Source organism: Lepidochelys kempii, chromosome 18 (genome assembly GCF_965140265.1).
Source record: "Lepidochelys kempii isolate rLepKem1 chromosome 18, rLepKem1.hap2, whole genome shotgun sequence".
Lineage (NCBI taxonomy): Eukaryota > Metazoa > Chordata > Testudines > Cheloniidae > Lepidochelys > Lepidochelys kempii.
The window spans coordinates 17,135,633-17,153,344 of NC_133273.1; the positions used below are offsets into that span (position 1 = coordinate 17,135,633).

At 46.5% G+C, this 17,712-nt stretch overlaps 1 protein-coding gene across 2 annotated transcripts in view; it reads left to right on the top strand.

Moving 5' to 3' along the window:
* SCNN1D (sodium channel epithelial 1 subunit delta) overlaps nucleotides 1–17,712 on the top strand; it is a 41,971-nt gene extending 24,259 nt beyond the window's left edge. For both annotated transcript variants that reach the window (XM_073316431.1, XM_073316430.1), the window contains exons 2-13: nucleotides 1,924–2,249; nucleotides 4,760–5,015; nucleotides 6,118–6,311; nucleotides 9,874–9,977; nucleotides 10,192–10,355; nucleotides 11,558–11,656; nucleotides 12,201–12,318; nucleotides 13,122–13,200; nucleotides 13,678–13,735; nucleotides 14,682–14,737; nucleotides 15,373–15,448; nucleotides 16,507–17,712. In XM_073316431.1, coding sequence (XP_073172532.1) covers nucleotides 1,933–2,249; nucleotides 4,760–5,015; nucleotides 6,118–6,311; nucleotides 9,874–9,977; nucleotides 10,192–10,355; nucleotides 11,558–11,656; nucleotides 12,201–12,318; nucleotides 13,122–13,200; nucleotides 13,678–13,735; nucleotides 14,682–14,737; nucleotides 15,373–15,448; nucleotides 16,507–16,920 — 1,935 coding nt within the window. In that variant the 5' untranslated portion in view covers nucleotides 1,924–1,932 and the 3' untranslated portion in view covers nucleotides 16,921–17,712. The remainder of the gene's footprint in view (nucleotides 1–1,923; nucleotides 2,250–4,759; nucleotides 5,016–6,117; nucleotides 6,312–9,873; nucleotides 9,978–10,191; nucleotides 10,356–11,557; nucleotides 11,657–12,200; nucleotides 12,319–13,121; nucleotides 13,201–13,677; nucleotides 13,736–14,681; nucleotides 14,738–15,372; nucleotides 15,449–16,506) is intronic.

Consider the following 17,712-nt stretch of genomic DNA (forward strand, 5'->3'; position numbering starts at 1 on the left):
TGGTGGAGGGGTGTGATGAGGCTTAACCCCCAAGGCAAGGGAAAGCACCCAACCAATCAAGCTCAGCACCTGGAGGGTGAGTAGCTAATTGTCTCCTGGCCAGAGGAGGAGGAGCTAAGCTATATCAGTAGACGGAGGGATCTCAGCTGTAGACTGCAGAGGAGACAGGTCTCTGCGGGATAGAAGCCCTGGATTGGGGCTGAACAGGTAGGCTACAATAAGGGAGCTTTAGTTAAGCCTGAGGGGATGGAAAGGCTTTTAATTGGAAGACCTGCGTGAATCTTTATTCAGACTTAGTCATACTACCCCAAAAGGGGTTAGACTTTTACTTGATTGGAGGGTTAGGCCACGGATTACCCCAAGGGGAAGTCAGGAGTGGTCACCGGAGCTGTAAAAGCCCAGAGGGGATCGGAGCAAAGTCCCCTGCAATGCCATGTCTGCACAGCGGGGAGCAACCTAGAGCTGAGGATGTGTGTCCACTAAGGACACCTACAAGCAGAGATATCAGTGACGCATTCATGAGCATGAAGCCTGATGTCCATCTATGGACACTTAAAGATTCCAGGGCATTTTTGTTATGAGCGGGTTGTTAGCCTTCGTGCTTCAGCCAAATTCCAGTTTGCACAATTGCATTTTCATGAGGGAAATTCCCTCTGTGGTGTTGTACAAGGTGCGGGTGCTTTTCTTCCCTTCCTTCTCTAGACTGCGGGGTTCTGCTGAAACAGAGCCTACCGTATCCATTTTTTCTATTGCCAATCCTAAAGGGCACGGGGTTTCTTTTGGGGGAGAGGGCTTAAAATATATTTGGCAGAAAAAGAGTTATAGGCTATTGGCTGGCTTAGGGGATTGATAATGGGCTGCAAATCACAAGTTCAAATCCAGCCTTTGGTAGTAGGGATCAAAAGTTGCTTCCATTTAGTGGTGATTTGGTGGCTTGCATGGAATAAGTTCCAATGAATGGTCAGAAGCTACTGCCGCAGCTAGCCCTGACTGGGCCCTGCGTTGGCAATCTCAGCAGCGAAACCGAGGACTGAATCAGACCTGGAGACCAAACTTTCTCTCTTCCCACTGGGAGTGGTGTCTTCAGGTCTGGGGGGAGCCACGCTGTCCCTGGCCTGTGTATAAACGGAGTGTGTTGTTCTCCGGGACCGTTCACCAGCATTCTATTCACTTTAAAATGTTTTTTAAAAAAGAAACAGTGTGGGGGGCGGGGAAGATACCACCCAGTCCTCTGCTAACACATCCAAAGTCATTCGCTGGGGCAGGCCTCTTCCCACTGCTAATTCTTCAGGGGACCAGCTCAGCACCACTTCCAGAATAATACAAACTATGAGAATTGAGCAAGGTCAAGGTCATGTGTGACCTTAAACCACCCAATGCCTCAATGCTTGTATTAATTATTATTCATTTATTTATATCGCTCCATCGATGTGCATGGCGTGTCAGGTTTAATCCCTGATCCTCTAATATGTATTGGGACAACGGGGATTGTCCCCACCCTTTAGTGTTAACATTGCTTAGTGTATATCGGAGGCCTGAGTTTTACTGAGAAAGAGGGAAAGTTCTCGTTTGGTTCTGTCTGCAGCACCAGACGTATTTGCACACTCCCCTCCCGAGAGCTTTGCAACAGTTCCCAATGTCCTCGCGGGAATGTCAGTATCCAGCTGAGACCACCTGGGTTTTTATTCATTTGCGTGGTACTCCCCAGAACACTCGACCTCTCAGCTAAGTAGTTCCCAGTGTCCAAGTTCTGGGGACAAAGAGAACTTTGGGTGTTCCTTGTGTGAGCGCCAAGCCCTTTCACCTACGTGGCAGTGGTGAAACCCATTCTCTGCATGGTATGGAGAGAGGGGGAGCTAGCCTGCACCTGTTGGTTCTTATGGGCTGACAAGAGCCTTTTGTTTTCTTTTTGAATTAAAACAGACTTAAAGGATGGAGCAAGAGTGGGTGAATGAGGAGATGGGGGACGAAGGCCTCATTGAGTTCTACAGCTCCTTCAAGGACATGTTTGAGTTCTTCTGCAAGAACACTACCATCCACGGGACTATCCGCCTCGTGTGCTCAAGCAGCAACCGGATGAAGACGGCATTCTGGACCCTGCTCTTCCTTGCCAGCTTCGGAATGCTTTATTGGCAGTTCGCTCTTCTCTTCAGCCAATACTGGACCTATCCCGTCATCATGACCATGTCTGTGCACTCCGAGCCCAAGATGTTTCCAGCCATTACTCTCTGCAATCTGGACCCGTACAGGTAAAGCAGCATTTGGGGAGGGCTGCCATGGTTTCGTCACAGATTTGGGGTTGGACCTTGATTGAGTTAGGATGGGAAAAGGTTTCAGAGTAACAGCCGTGTTAGTCTGTATTCGCAAAAAGAAAAGGAGTACTTGTGGCACCTTAGAGACTAACCAATTTATTTGAGCATGAGCTTTCGTGAGCTACAGCTCACTTCATCGGATGCATACTGTGGAAACTGCAGAAGACATTATATACACAGAGACCATGAAACAATACCTCCTCCCACCCCACTCTCCTGCTGGTAATAGCTTATCTAAAGTGATCATCAAGTTGGGCCATTTCCAGCACAAATCCAGGTTTTCTCACCCTCCGTCCCCCCACACACAAACTCACTCTCCTGCTGGTAATAGCCCATCCAAAGTGACCACTCTCTTTAAAATGTGTATGATAATCAAGGTGGGCCATTTCCAGCACAAATCCAGGTTTTCTCACCCCCCCCCCACCCCCCTCCAAAAACCACACACACAAACTCACTCTCCTGCTGGTAATAGCTTATCCAAAGTGACCACTCTCCTCACAATGAGTATGAAAATCAAGGTGGGCCATTTCCAGCACAAATACAGGTTTTCTCACCCCTCCACCCCCTTTTTTTCAAAAAAACACACACACAGAAACTCACTGTCCTGCTGGTAATAGCTTATCCAAAGCGACCACTCTCCCTACAATGTGCATGATAATCAAGGTGGGCGATTTCCAGCACAAATCCAGGTTTTCTCCCACCCCCCCCACACACACAAACTCACTCTCCTGCTGGCAATAGCTCATCCAAACTGACCACTCTCCTTACAATGTGCATGATAATTAAGGTGGGGCATTTCCAGCATAAATCCAAGTTTAATCCAAGGATGGGAAAACTTTATCAGTGCAGATGTGGGTGGGGATTGAATCCCGGATTGAATTTGGTTGCAACAACTTTATTTTCGATGTGGATTTGGAGTCAGACCTTAGTTTGTCATGAAGGGTGGTGCATAGAAACTTATTTACTTTAAGTCCAGATTCAGGCGTAGAGGAGCTGGGTCCCTGGGGCTGCTTTGACTTCACTAATTGATTTTCTGTACCGGTAGAAGTATTTTTGCCCTGAAATATGTAGGTACTGTAACATCCTTCGTATCTAATCAACAGATCACTGCTGCTGGACACTAAGTGATATCTAATTGCTAGCTAAAACCTGCTCCTGCAAGGCCACTTATGTATGTGGGAACCTCTGTAGGGATAGTCCTATTGACATCCCTGGGACTGTTCACATACGTGCCAGACTGGAGCCCAGACTTTCAGGGCCAAATATTCATTCAATTAAATTCAAATTATGTAATGTGAAATTACCTAATTTGCCTGCAGCACTTACCTAACTTGCTTGCAGAAATGCCTGTTTGTGCAGCCAAGAGCAGGATCGTTGCAAATAGAACATTCAATCTGAGGGCTAAGATTTGGAAATTCAGCCACTGATAGCAACATCTCTGTCATAGTTCCATCTGTATTTCCCGCTCTGTGGTCCACACAGAGCACCCACTCTAGGCTCACAGATCCTCAGCCATCACCTCTCTTGTGCAGAGACCTGCGACTCTTTCCCTCCTGATCAGGGTTTTTCCAGGCTGCACAGTTCCCGGCTTATGCTGTGATATTCCCAGCAAGCCACACGGCTGAAACAGGCCAGTGTCCGGGCTTTGTTTTCTCTTTAAAGTCTATGAACAGCTGTAATTGCCAGCTGTTACAAATCACCATTCAGCTCTTTATAATTAAGCACCTTTATTCTTAAGGTGAAAGCATTACAGAGAAAACATACTAAAAACAATAAAAGAACACATGCAAATAAGCTTACCAGAGGTCACCTCAACTCCAGACTTGGGCTCTGGTAGGTATTAGCCCTTCAAAATCCACAGCTTGATTTTCCCCATGGTTACAAGTTTACAACTGTTTCAGATTCAGAACCAGAACAGCCATGAATAGCTCAGTCTTTCGTTTATACAGCCTGGGCCTTTGATCTTGTCCTCATGTGACAGGTGATCAGCTGACAAAGGCCTATTCTTCAGGGTATACTTTCAAATGGCTGGATTTTGCATAACCGGAGGTGGGGAATTTTGCATTCGCCTCCCCATGGATATTTCCCAGAAAATCTGCTTCACATGGATTGTCCCAAAAGTCTATTCTTGTCTGGCACATTGTTTCATATAGTCCTTTGACTATATGGAACATCCAGGTCTTACATCACCTCTTCCCCAAGGGAAGCTATATACAATCCCAGCCCAGAATAATACATAAACTTTGCATTAAGATAATTAAACTTAATACAGTAAGGATTTGTAAAGATATTGCAGGAAATTGCCATATCTGTCATAATGTCTGAACATTTTGGATGTATTCTACTCACCATCATGACTGGCTTTTCCAGCAGAGATGCCAAGGATTGAAACCACGTATGTGTGCAAATAGATAATTATACACTCCTATTATTTCTGTCTCCTATAGGTTTGACTTAGTCAGTGAGAAACTGGCCCAGTTGGACCAAATGGCAGAGGAAGCAATAGCTAATTTGTATGGCTACAAAACTTCAAGCTTTTCCTCCCATTATACAAAGGGTATCCGCATGAAGGACTTGCGAAAGGGAGGGTCTGTCAATCTGAACAGCTCCAGCTTCCAACTGAACCCCCACATTTCACTGGTGATGCTGAAGGAACCTGATACTGGGTCCAGGAAGAAACATTTCAAAGTGGGCTTTAAATTGGTAAGTGTAACCAAGCTACTGCTGCTTGTTAAGTAATCCATCCAACCCATGCAACAAGTTAAACTGAACCTGTTCTGCGCAAAAGATTAAATACAACATAGATGCATTTAAACCATAAAGCCTAATGAAGGGTCTGAGGATATCTGGGGAGATCCCAGCCCTACCATAATCCTTTACATGTTATCCTAGCTTCTGAGGCTCTTGTAGAGAGAGGGGATAATAGAGGTTCCTCAACAAAAACCAGCATTCAAGGAATGTCAATAGATAGAGCTTGTAGAATTAGCTAGCAACTGGGCTACATGCCACCGTTTTTTGCAGCCTTTCATAGTCCGTGTTTTTGCAAGATCCTTCCAGCAATACCAGAAATGAGAGAACAAACAACTGTACATGTGTGTGTGTACAGGGAAGGGGAGAGAGAATGGGTGTGTTAAAAATGCAGTAGATGGACAGTTAGATCTGGCAGTTGGATGTGATCAACTCAACACATAGATAGAATAGATCTGTGACCTTGGAAAAGTCAGTTAATCTCACTGTGCCTCAGTTTCTTCATCTATAACATGGGGATAGAGTAGACATGGAATTCAAAACCAAGGAGGAAGTGAAGCTGACAAATCATGAGATGCCCAAACAACTTTATTTTGACTTCTTTATTATCACCATGCCATATCTTGAGGTCCTTACTTAGGCTGACGTTCATTACCGACAGTGGGTGTTCCCCTGGCTAAGGACTCAGTAAGAAGGGAGAGCACTTCAGAGTTTGGCCCAAAATTCACTGGTTGTAAGAGTGCCTCCACGAACTTCACCCTTTCTTCTGCCAAGGTAATTGAAAAACAACGCTTCTCTTCCTTCTCCTGTTAAAGGGGTGACTCCAGCAAGATTCCTGGGGACAAGTTTAACACGGTCTTGTGTGACTGAGCTGTATTCTCACTCCCCAAACATTAGACTGCCACCACAGCTCACCTACTGCCAGGACAGAAATTCGCCTCGCACCTCACCTCCATTGCTCTTAACGACACCATCTTGTATCTTCTATAGCCGGAGTCCCTTGGGCTGCTCCTGTATGTGGGCTTTGATTGCCTCTCTCCTTTTCTTTTCTCCCCAGTGCAATGCTACAGGTGGGAATTGTTTCTACAAGGCCTACTCATCTGGGGTAGACACCATTCAAGAGTGGTACAGGTTTCACTATATGAATATCATGTCCCAGCTACCCGTTATAATCAACATTTCTTCTCATGAAGAGCATATACAAAACTTGGTCTACTCTTGCCAGTATGACGGGGAGCCCTGCAGAAAGAGGTAAATACCTGCCAAGGGGGTAATTGTGGGTTAGCAAAGGACAAAGGGATCTGTTCTCATCCACCTTGGAATTATGCCAGAGCTTGCAAGGAGAAAGCTGAGTGGAGGAAGTTCAGCACCTCTCATTATGGGCAGTTGGACTAAATGTGAGAGCCCTTGTTAGAGGTCAAACTAAAGAGGACGGTTTCCTCTCCTCTCCCCTCACCAACCCCACGAGAAACAGTAGCTGCTTGTTCTCTTTGAAGTTGATTTAATGCCTTACTGACACTTCTGCCTGGCATACCTGTTGGAATTAACTAGAGGAATCAGCTGCTTTGATGCATGTGTGATCAGCCAGCTCCTATCATGAGTAAGAACCTCACTAGGGAGGAAGGATATGGAGGCTGATTTGACTAGAGATGTTTCACATAATTAAAATAAAAGGTGTAATCTTTTCTCAGGATGATAATTGGTCTATTGGTTAGAGCAGTGGACTGTCTCATAGTTTAACTGGTCTAGTGGCTGGAGCACAGGGTTGGGAGCCAGTTCCTGGCTTCTATTCCCAACTTGTCCACCACCTTGCTATGTGATCTTTGGGCAAGTCACTTAACTTCTCTGTACCTCCATTTATTAGTGGGGATACCAATACACACCTGCCTCGCAGAGGGGTTTTTGAGGCTAGGGGAGAGAATGGCTAATAGACACTGGTAAGCAGTGGGAGTTGCCTCTTTGCTCTAATAATGCACGGATCTTTGGGACAGATCTTCAGATGGAGCAAACTGATACAGCTTGACTTGAACGGAGCTATGACAGTTCACCCCAGCTGAGCATCTGACCCTCCGGGTATAGTCCAGGGTTGGCTTTACTGATAATTCATAACAACCAAAATATCAACCTTGGCTTGAGTTTTCTCCCAAGTTTGGCTCATCCTGGAGTTTTCCTGGCAGAACCTTCTCTGTCATAGTTCAGAGTTTCTTCCGCCCCTGGCAAAGGCTCCTAACCCCCTTGATCAACCCAGCAGGAGCTAGTGGAATTCCACTGTACCTTCATGCATGGCTAAGGGATAGGATACCTCAACAGAAGAGCCCTGTGCAAGGGCCTCTCGTCTGCCACCCTGTAGCAAGAGCTGCAGAAATGGCACATGTTGTTGCTGTTATTAAATATTGGAAATTCATCTTTTTGATTGGGACCTGCTTTGTGTGCATACTGGGGGACTCCGATTTACCAATATGTCCCCACCCCCACCCCTTGGAATAGGACAGTTCTCAGATGAATAGTTATTTGTACTGCAGTTGCTGAACAGACCACTGGAGTGGCAAATCCCAGAGCATGGAAAGTACCAACTCTCTGGTCGGAGCTAGGGAAACAAATCCCCTACCAGTCAGCTGCAAACAAGCACCTGAAACAAACGAGCCCCAACTCTTAGGGTAAAGTATTTATCCAGGTTTATTTCTGTAGGGCAACGAACAGCTTTGAACAAAGGCCTCTGTGGCACTGGCTGTTGTCTAGTAATAATACTTTGTGCTTTACATATAGTACCATCCATTGCAAGGCTCTCAAAGTGCTTTCCAAAGGTGGGAAGGGACTATTGTCCCTGCTTTACAGAGGGGGAAAGTGAGCACAGAGAGGTGAACTGACTTGGCCAAGATCACCTTGCAAGGTGATGGCTGTCATGAAAAGAACCGCAGTCTCCTGAATGTCAGTTCTGGGGTGTTACCAGCAGCCCGCACTGCCTCCCTGAGAGACAGACGTCTGAACTGCAAACAGACAGCTCCTTATGAATGATCTAACCTAACTAAACTTCTCCAGTGGCCAGGGGAGTATGAGGATAATTGCCACAACATCAGGTGTGCCGATCGTTGCTCCGTTGGCTTTGCTCTGGAGAGTCCTGCCCTTCGGGGGGGAGGGATAACTCAATGGTGTGAGCATTGGCCTGCTAAACCCAGGATTGTGAGTTAGAGGGGGCCATTTAGGAATCGGGGGCAAAAATTGGGGATGGGTCCTGCTTTGAGCAGGGGCGTGGACTAGATGACCTCCTGAGGTCCCTTCCAACCCTGATAGTCTATGATTCTATGATTCAGAAGCTGACACTTCTGCCACACCACCAAACCCGCTCTTGTGTAGTTACACATACAGGGCAGCCTACTGTAACTGAATGAGACCAAATTGAGGAGGATATTGGTTATTGGAAACCCACTCACCAGCTCCCCGTTGACAAAGGGATGCCTCAGCAGAAGGCCTTCCACCCTTCATCCGCAGCGTGGGGTGTGCTTCGCCTGCTGGGATCATCTGGATGTATTTCCCCGAAGCAATTCCCTGCTAGGGCGTTAATTAGGGCACCTTGGTTGCTCTTGTCCTTTGCCTGTGGCACACAGTTTACTTAGACCAAGACATTTGAGTCCTCAGGAGACTACAGTCATTTGGCTCAGTACAGGGCTATCTGAGTGAAATGTAATGGCCTGTGATAGACAGGAGGTCAGACTGCAGGAGCTAATCGTCCGTTCCTGCCATAAACTCTGTGACGCTGAAGGAGCTATGCAGGGTTATCACCATGCCCTTTGCAGCTCATTGCAGTCTCTATAATTAAAGTGCTGCTGAACTGGCTGTTCCCTTTGCATAGCCAAAGCTATAGATGCCAGCATATGCTTGGGTCCAGTTGTGTCCTAACAATAAAACATATTAAATGCTCCTACAAGAAAACCCAGCAAGGAAATGTTTGCCTACGTGCTGTCAGAGAAAGTCTTGTGTACCCAATAAATCACTGGAGGTCTCAAGGGCTAAATTCAGTCTTGGAGTTAATACATTGACCTGAATTAGGTCCCAGGCAATGAGAGAGATGAAATTAACAGAGGCAGTCCACCTCCAACTTCTTTGTGTATATGAAAAATATGTCTTGTAAAGTTACAGGGTGTGAGATCTGAGTCTGACTGGCACTGGTGTTCAAGGCATTGTGTGGGGTCCCATCACCTGATGCACTATTACAGCACAAGAGAAATGAAGGAGGGAGGTTGGAGAAGCCAAATCCTTGCTTTAAATTTGAGCTAAAAATGCCTAACCTGCACTCTGGACATTGGAGACAGTGGTTACAGCAGGAAAAAGGCAGTCAGAACTCCTGGTTCTACTCCCGCCTTTAACGCTCACTTGCTATTCCGTTAATCACTCCATGCCTTGGTTTTCCTGTCTGTATAATGGAGATAATGCTTTCCCAGGTTTGTGAAGATCCTCAGATGGCAAGCATTATATAAGTACAAATATATTTGATTAGTTGTTATTAGTGTAAACAACACTGAGCTAGTTAAGCATAAGATGGGGATTGACGTGTGCCTGTTACTTGGTAGCTATCTGTTGGCTAGCCGCTAATTAGTTTATTGTTTTGTTTTTTTGTTGTATGAAAGTATCAGAGGAAGAGTGTGTTAGGAGACTGTAGCTCTTCTTAGATTGTAAACTCTTTGGGGCAGGGCCTTTCTTTTCATACTATGTTTGTGCAATCTCTGGCACAATGGGATCCCGCTGCCACATTACAATACTAACGTGGCGGGGAGGTTCATCCATAACTAATCATATTTGAACTCTTTTGTTCCAGCGACTACATTCACTTTCACCACCAGGTCTATGGAAGCTGCTACACTTTCAACAGCAAGGGGACAGACGTCTTCTGGAAAGCAACAAAACCTGGAATTTCCTATGGTATGTTATTTGGCCAGGGCCAGGAGAAGGAGACAAAGCAAATACCACAACACACATCCTGTTTGTAAACACCTCTAACGATGCTCGCCCCATAGTACATTACCTTCCAACACTGACAGACACACTGGGGATGTAAGAGATGACATCACTTCCTAGGACTTGCCCTACTGATTTGCAGTTTAAAGAGATGTTTTTCCTTTCCTTGTTTCTCCAGGACTGTCCCTGATCCTGAAAGTGGAGCAGAACGATCGCCTCCCGCTGTTGTCTACAGTGGCAGGCGTGCAAGTGATGATCCACAACCACAATCAGACGCCGTTCCTCGAGCACGAGTGGTTCGACATCAGACCGGGGATCGCAACTAGCATTGGAATCAGACAGGTGGGCGGGCCGGGTTCAGCGTCACCATTTCTCCTCCATGCGGTTTCCTTTTCGGCTGGTGCTGGGTGGGCCCGAGGGGAAGGACGGCCTTTCGGTTGGAGCATAGGACCGAGTGCTAGGACTCCTGGGTTCTAGGCCTGACTCTTCCATTCATGTTTGTTAGGTGTTTTGAGAGTGTCAGGTGGAAGTTACTATGGGAAGGGCAAAGTATCAGTTTTGTAGCCAAACCTTCTGAATCAGGGTATGCGGCCATTTGCTTCCCTTTGGCAGTTCAGCCTGTGGGATGGGAGGGTCCCCCACTTGATGACATAATAAACGAGAGCCATATTAGAAATGCACATCACTGACACAAAATGTGCTAGAGGGGATGGGAAGAAGAAACCCTTTTCATCCCCCCCTCGGCTGTGATGTCCTGTCAGTGAAGCTGGGGCTGCCTCTGCTTTCCCTGCTGCGTCTCAGACCGAGATCGAGCTATGAGTTGTCTCTGAGCCCGCAGCCGCTGGTAACCCACGGCAAAACGGCAAGGCTGAGAAGTGTGATAACCCATGATGTGCGCTGGCCCAGCAGAGAAAAGGAATCCCGCCACCTGGCCTCAGCGTGTAAGAGGGTCGCTCCCCACCTTCACCTTGAATGGCAGTCGTGTCTCACCTACATCTCCGGTCTTATGCACTCCTCCTTCTCCCCTCTCATGCCCTCTGCTCCACCCAGTCCTTTCTCCTTGCTGCTCCCTTTGTCTTCTGCCCTTAGCTTCACACCTGCACTTGGAACACCCCTCTGCTCTCCTTCTTCAAACTCACTCCTCCCTGGAATCCCCGGTCTACTGATCACCGATCCCTCCACGCCCGGGGTAGTCAATAGGCGGACTGCGGCCCAAATCCGGATCACCAAATGCTTTTGAATGGACAGTGGAATCTTTTTATTGACTTCTTTATTATTATGTATCGGTTTTGTAGTATTTTCTCTGGAGTCTGGACCTTGACCAAGAAATTTGGACCTTGACGACAAATAATTGCTTACCCCTGCTCCACGCCCTGCTTTACCTGAACGCTTGCTTTGCTTTCTGTCTTGTGTATGTTAGGTTTGAAGCTCATCAGGGCAGGGACCGGGAGTTATTCCGCACTATTCTGTGCAAAGTGGCAGCTGCATTTGCTGCTCCGTATTAACGCTCCATAATTGTATACGCCTCTTTTCTGTGTCCACAGGACGAGGTGCAACGCTTGGGTGGGAATTATGGAAAATGCACGGTTGATGGAGAAGATGTGGATGTAAAACTCCTGTACAACAGTTCCTACACACTGCAGGTACTGTCCGAGCTGATGGTCGGACTTGTAGCACCATTCAAACCTTGCTTGACAAAGCAATGAGTGAGAGGCTGGCAGTGCAGTAGGTTGCACACCTTGGGACATGACAATTTCCAGAAGTAGCTTGCACACTGTGGGACATGACAACTTCTTTTATCGAGCGGTGGAGGTGGTACCCAGGACACTGGAGTTGTCACCTCCTGGCAGCACTGCACTGGAGGCCGGATACTGAGCTAGATGGACTGCTGGTCTGTTCCACTGTGGCTATTCTTGTGCCCTCAAATAGGCTGCGTGGTTATGATGTTTGTTAAACCCCCATCCGTTGGAAGTCTGCAATATTTGTTATGGGCCCTGCACATGTCTCAAGAGCACACCCACGGGGTGAATGTATTTGAAAGCCTTTCGGCCCATCCGGCCATGGTAATACGCTGGGTATTCGTGCAAGGCGAAGAGCTGCAGCTCTTCTCCAGCAATCGCACGCTGTTAGCAGGCAAAGTTTAGGACCCAAAGGACCTCAGACTTATCCAGGGTTCTGTTTTTTCAGGCTTGTTTGCATTCCTGCTTCCAGGACAAAATGGTTGAAAGATGCGGCTGTGGATACTATTACTACCCACTGCCTCCTGGCGCTGAATACTGTAACTACAACAAGCATCCTGCATGGGGTAAGGGCGCAAGGCATGCAATCTCAGGCCTGGCCTGGTAGGAAGAGCTCTTGCTAGAACTGGATTTTAAATATAGGGCTTCTCAGATTATGGCTGGACTACCACGTATGTGGACTGATGCTGCCTAGAATCAGCTGGTAATTGGCAGCCCAATGATATAATTCACCAGCCTTTTGTCACAAATTAAATTACAAATGGAGGTGGGGAAGAGTTTAGTTCTAGTCTGGGGCTTTACCTGACATTTGTCTATCTTTCAACAGGTTCTGGGGGGGAGGGGGTGGTCTCCTTCCCAAAGAGACTAAAGGACTCTATCCTGCCACCTATTCTTGTGCCGAATCCCTGTAGGGCCCAACGGCAGCTCCAGCTGTACATGGATGGCAGGCTGTTTAAGTATCCTAATGCCATTAAGCATCACCTTCCCCAGAGATTAGCAGCGCAAAACAAAAAAGTACAAAGCCAAACCTCAACCAAGCTGTTTTACCAAGTAATAAGGGTTGTCTATGACAGTTTCCATTCATAGAAGGACAATCAGGCTCTTTCTCCTTTTTCTGGTTGATGTCTGTCCAAGTAACTCGTGCAGTCATCTTCAAATTAAAGTCTAAGCCCTCAGTGGAGGGAGACCCTGGCACTCAGGCAGGAAATTAACCGAGCCATCTGCAGCCGTTCGTAAATGGGGGTAGGACAGAGCAGCGCACTCTCCCTCCTTGCCGAGAGAATGTGGGGTGCCAGACCATCCTGGAGTTGGGACAGCACATTTCCTGGAGGAGCTGTCTGAGTCTGTTCCTTCCCATCTCCTCCTCCAGGCCACTGCTTCTATCAGCTGTACGACAGGCTGGCCGATCACCATCTCAGCTGCTTCGCCAAGTGTCCCAAACCCTGCTGGTGAGTCACTGCTGCAGGGGCCAAACTTGCAAGGGGGGGAAGGATTCTGATGAGGGTGTAGCTAGCTCAGCTTAGAGGCATGTAGAAGCCGTGGCTTGTCCTGTGTACTCTGTGCTATCTCTAGAATCAGAGACTGTCACTCATGATCTGAGCCAAGTCCAGGCCTGTATCTCCTGTCAAGTGAGGGCCCCCAGCACTTACTGGCATCAGCTGGAGTTGAGAGCACGCAGCACTGTGCAGGATCAAGCCTTAGTGCAGTAAGAGACAGGGGCCTGGCAAGCCTGCCATGAGAGATGCTGCCGATACTGCTGGGAAACACAAGTCCCTGCATTATGGTGTACATAAGCAAGCACTTGCTCATGTCCTGGGAATGTCAAGTGCAAGCCACCAAAACCGCATGTGGCGAAAGAGTTAACTGTGCTTGTACACCTTCACGTTTATATCGTAGTGACTGTAATTTCCCCTGTGCCTTCCCAGGGAGTCGTGGTACAAAATGTCTGCAGGGACCGCAAAATGGCCATCGACAAAGTCTGAGGTAGAGTACAGAGTGAATATGGATACACCGTGTTTGGAAATGTTTGCCATATTTACTATGTAGGTTGTTAGAGTCAAGGATATAAGTGGGTTCTGCAGATCCTTGCATCAGGACCTGGGAGATATTGAGAGCTCTGGTGGAAGGGCAAGACAAAAAGTTGGGATTGCAATAATCCAAAATGGCCAATGTGTTTGGGTAGATTGTCTTGTAGTTAGAGAACTCTACTGGGGCTCAAGAGGTCTAGATTCAATTCCAGTTCCGCTACAGACTCCTTGTGTGATCTTGGACACATCACTAAACCTCACTGTGCCTCAGGGCCCTATAAAATGGGGTTAATGATAGTCTAACTCACAGGGGTATTGTGGTGGTAAATTCATTACTGTTTGTGGGATGCTCAGATTTTGTGATGTGTATAGATGGCGTCTTCCTATTTCTCATGATCTAACGTCAACCGGCCATTAGAGACATATCTCCTGGTGATAAGTGTATGTGAAATAGAGGCATATGTAGGTACAAATGCATTACACAATAGTTGATATACATGTGTTTTCGAAAGACTCAATTAGTTGAATTGTTGCTCTCTAAGAACGCTGTCCACACATATCTGAGATACTCCCATGTGACTATTTCCCTGTCCTTAGAGGGGGCAATGATCTGTGATACTCCTGTGCTGTTGGCTTGTTTTTAATGGTGATCACTATATTTAAATCCCATGCCTTCAAACGTCCTGCTAGATCTCTTTTGGGATCTAACAATAGTCATGTTATCAGAGGTGAAATCTGCCTTATGTTCAGTATGCCCCAAGAGGGAAGCGCAGTGGCTACCCCAACAAGGCAGAAGGAATATGGAAAATTACTGAACCTGAAGCATAAAAATGACAACGGTGGTTACCCGGTGCCTGTTCCAAGCAGCAACATGCCAGTAATATAGCAATACTGTGTTGCAGGACTGGATCCACCAGATTCTGAGTCGGCAGAAGGGATATAATTCTACCAACAACAGGTTAGTCACCAAGAGAAGGTATGGGAGCATGATTTTTTCACCCAGAGGTACCTGAACTATTTGTCCTCATGGAATTGTAGAAGTCAAAGATGGAAAAAGACCTATGAGGACATTCCTTCTCCCCCCTTCACTACCTTTCCTTGTGTTAAATGCGTCAGGTGGTGAAGTTTCCTTCACTTCCCTTCAGACAGTTCTACAGACTTACAGCATACAAAGGAAACAACTATGCCAATGTAGAGCAGACCTTGTCCCCAGAACCCGTGGGCTGCAGCCTGCCAGCCAGACCATTAGCACGACGACCTCAGTGATAGCGGGATTCACTCTGACATCTCAGTTACACAGACAAATGGTTTAGCAACAAAACATTGCATTGTCAGGCTTTCTGGACATGCTCCAAAGCCCACTAAAATTGATTGGAAAGACTCCCACTGATTTGACTGGGGTTTGAATCAGGCTTTTTATCCTCCTTTTGTTTAGCCATTTAAATCTGTTGCTAGACACCCTTTGGCCCAGTTTAAAGGCCTACTTGTAAGGTTTCTCTGTTTAAAAAAAAATCAGACTTGGAAGCAAAACATAGACTCAGTGGAATGCCATGTAGGGAACCTAGCTCTGATGTCCCCCATTCTGTATTGAAGGAGAGACATCGCCAAGGTGAATATCTTCTACCAGCAATTGAGCTACCAGTCTATGGATGAATCTCCGGTGTACACAGTAAGTTGTACTGGATCAGCTCATTGCTTTAGTCTTCATTCCTGACTCTCATAATGGCCAACATCTGATGCTTCTGAGGGAAGATGCAAACAGATGGGGAGAATTTCCTTCCTGAGCCTAACATGGGATCAGATTATGTCCTGAAGCATAGGGTTAAATAAGATAAATAAGATATTATCCAATACACAGTGCCACACTAACTTTGTCCCTTGCCAACATCTACCCTGAGATTAATCTTTATAGGGAAACTCTTGTTTAATAAGGTTTTTGCTACCAAGGAATTGGTATGACACAGAGCAGATGTTGCCATGCACTCAGGCTGGGGTGGAAAAATCTGTCACACCCTGCTGTGCCTTGTGCATGGACTTTCAGGATCCCGGCTGAAGGGTTTGCATTGAGGGCAGGCACAGGCATTGCAATAGGTTTAATTGTCTGGGGGAAAGAACCGTGCAGAGCGTTGGGTGTCACAACTCCCACTGCGTTTGGAAAAGTTTTGGAAAACATTAGGATTAAAAGCGAAGTGCTGCAGCGAACCAAGGTGATCAGTAATCAGGAGCGGAGTCTTCAACCTCCAGCTCACTGGTCTGAAGCTGACCTGGGTTGGCAGAGAGTGGAACCTCTTAGCGTCTGCTGGTGCTTCATCCCAGGTAACATGGGTTCGTGTTCTCCATCCAGCCCCACATCCGGGGACTCCCTCCAGAAAAAAAAATGACAGTGCAACTCGGGAAGCCTGCATCTCTGCTGACAGTGCTGTATTTGCCCTTTGGATATCATTCCCTGGGGTTGTTGATTTGGTACCTATGTGTTTGGCATGAACTGCACGAAGCAACTAAACTTCTAATTAAAGGAAAATCAAATAATCTCTTTCTCTCTCTTCCCCCCAAATTAAAGAAAACTCTCAGGAGCCAAGATTTAGAGCTAGAGAACACATGAAGTGCTGAGTTGTCCCACCCCTAGCTAATTCACCGGCTGGGGAAATGCAATAAGTTCATATTTCATGAACTGCACCATGTATCCTGTCAATATAACCATTCAATCCTTATATGTCCCGTTCACAGGTGAATCTTCTCTTGTCCAACATGGGAAGTCAGTGGAGTCTGTGGTTTGGGTCCTCAGTGTTGTCCGTGGTTGAAATGTTTGAGTTGCTCTTGGATATAACGGTCTTGTCTCTCATATTCTGCTATCGACGGTTCAAGGCAAAGAAGACGCTGGAGATGGCCCAACCCCTTGCCATCTCCAGCGTAAGTTTGACCCTAGAGAATTATAGAGCCGTACATGAGGACCTTGCTGCAGATTGGAATTCCACCCAGACTAGCCACAATGTTGGGGCCGTAGCCAAAACCAAGAATGGCAACCTATCTTTCCACTCGATTTGTAACAAGACCCCGACACCAGAACTGAACCCAGATGTTGTGCTTAATGGATTCTGGCATATCAAGGATCATAGTGTAGAGATGGACCTAAACAGCTAATCCTGTGTGTGCAGAACAGAGAGACATATGTAAAGATTATGGGATGTATTCCACAGACATAACTTTAGGAGCTAACAGACACACCACATGCAGTCGGCATTTCTGTCTGCTACTTCTCTGGTGGCATCTAGGTATCTGACCTGCACAATGGTCTCAGGAATTGTGCAATGCCCTGATGGAATTCAGAAGTGGTTTTCTCTGGACTATATTATAGTGTCCCTGGCAGTTGCCCAGTCCTCATAAAAGCCTATCATAACTTCTAGATTGAACTCTCCTGAGGAAACCAGATCTGACTGGACATCTCCTGGCTTCAGACAGGCCCATCAGCATTTCATAACTGTACTCAAGTTAAAAGTTAACCTACCCATAAATAAAACGTCTCCAGTCAGCATTTTACAAGTATATGCTCTATCAGTTAACACCAGTCTGGGAGAGCAAAGGATGGGATAACACGAGGCTGCTGTAATCCTAACCTCATTTCCAAAGCAGCGCTTCTCTTCTTAGTATACTGCTGTTTCACCGTGAGCATGATACACGGGAATCCCTGGTAGGGCCACAATTGTGCTGAACCTAGATTCTTTCATGCGGAGTTCAATTTTATTGAGAGGGGTTGGGACAAATGAGGGAATAACATTTTTTCTCATAACTGGTGTCTGAGTTGCTTAGAACTTTAAAACACACTGCATTTTTGCTGCAGCATGTTTATATTATCAAGAGATCTATACAATCTTAATGTTAATATTTGACAGTAATTTATGTGTCTATACAAAGGAATATAGAGACTTATTTTTA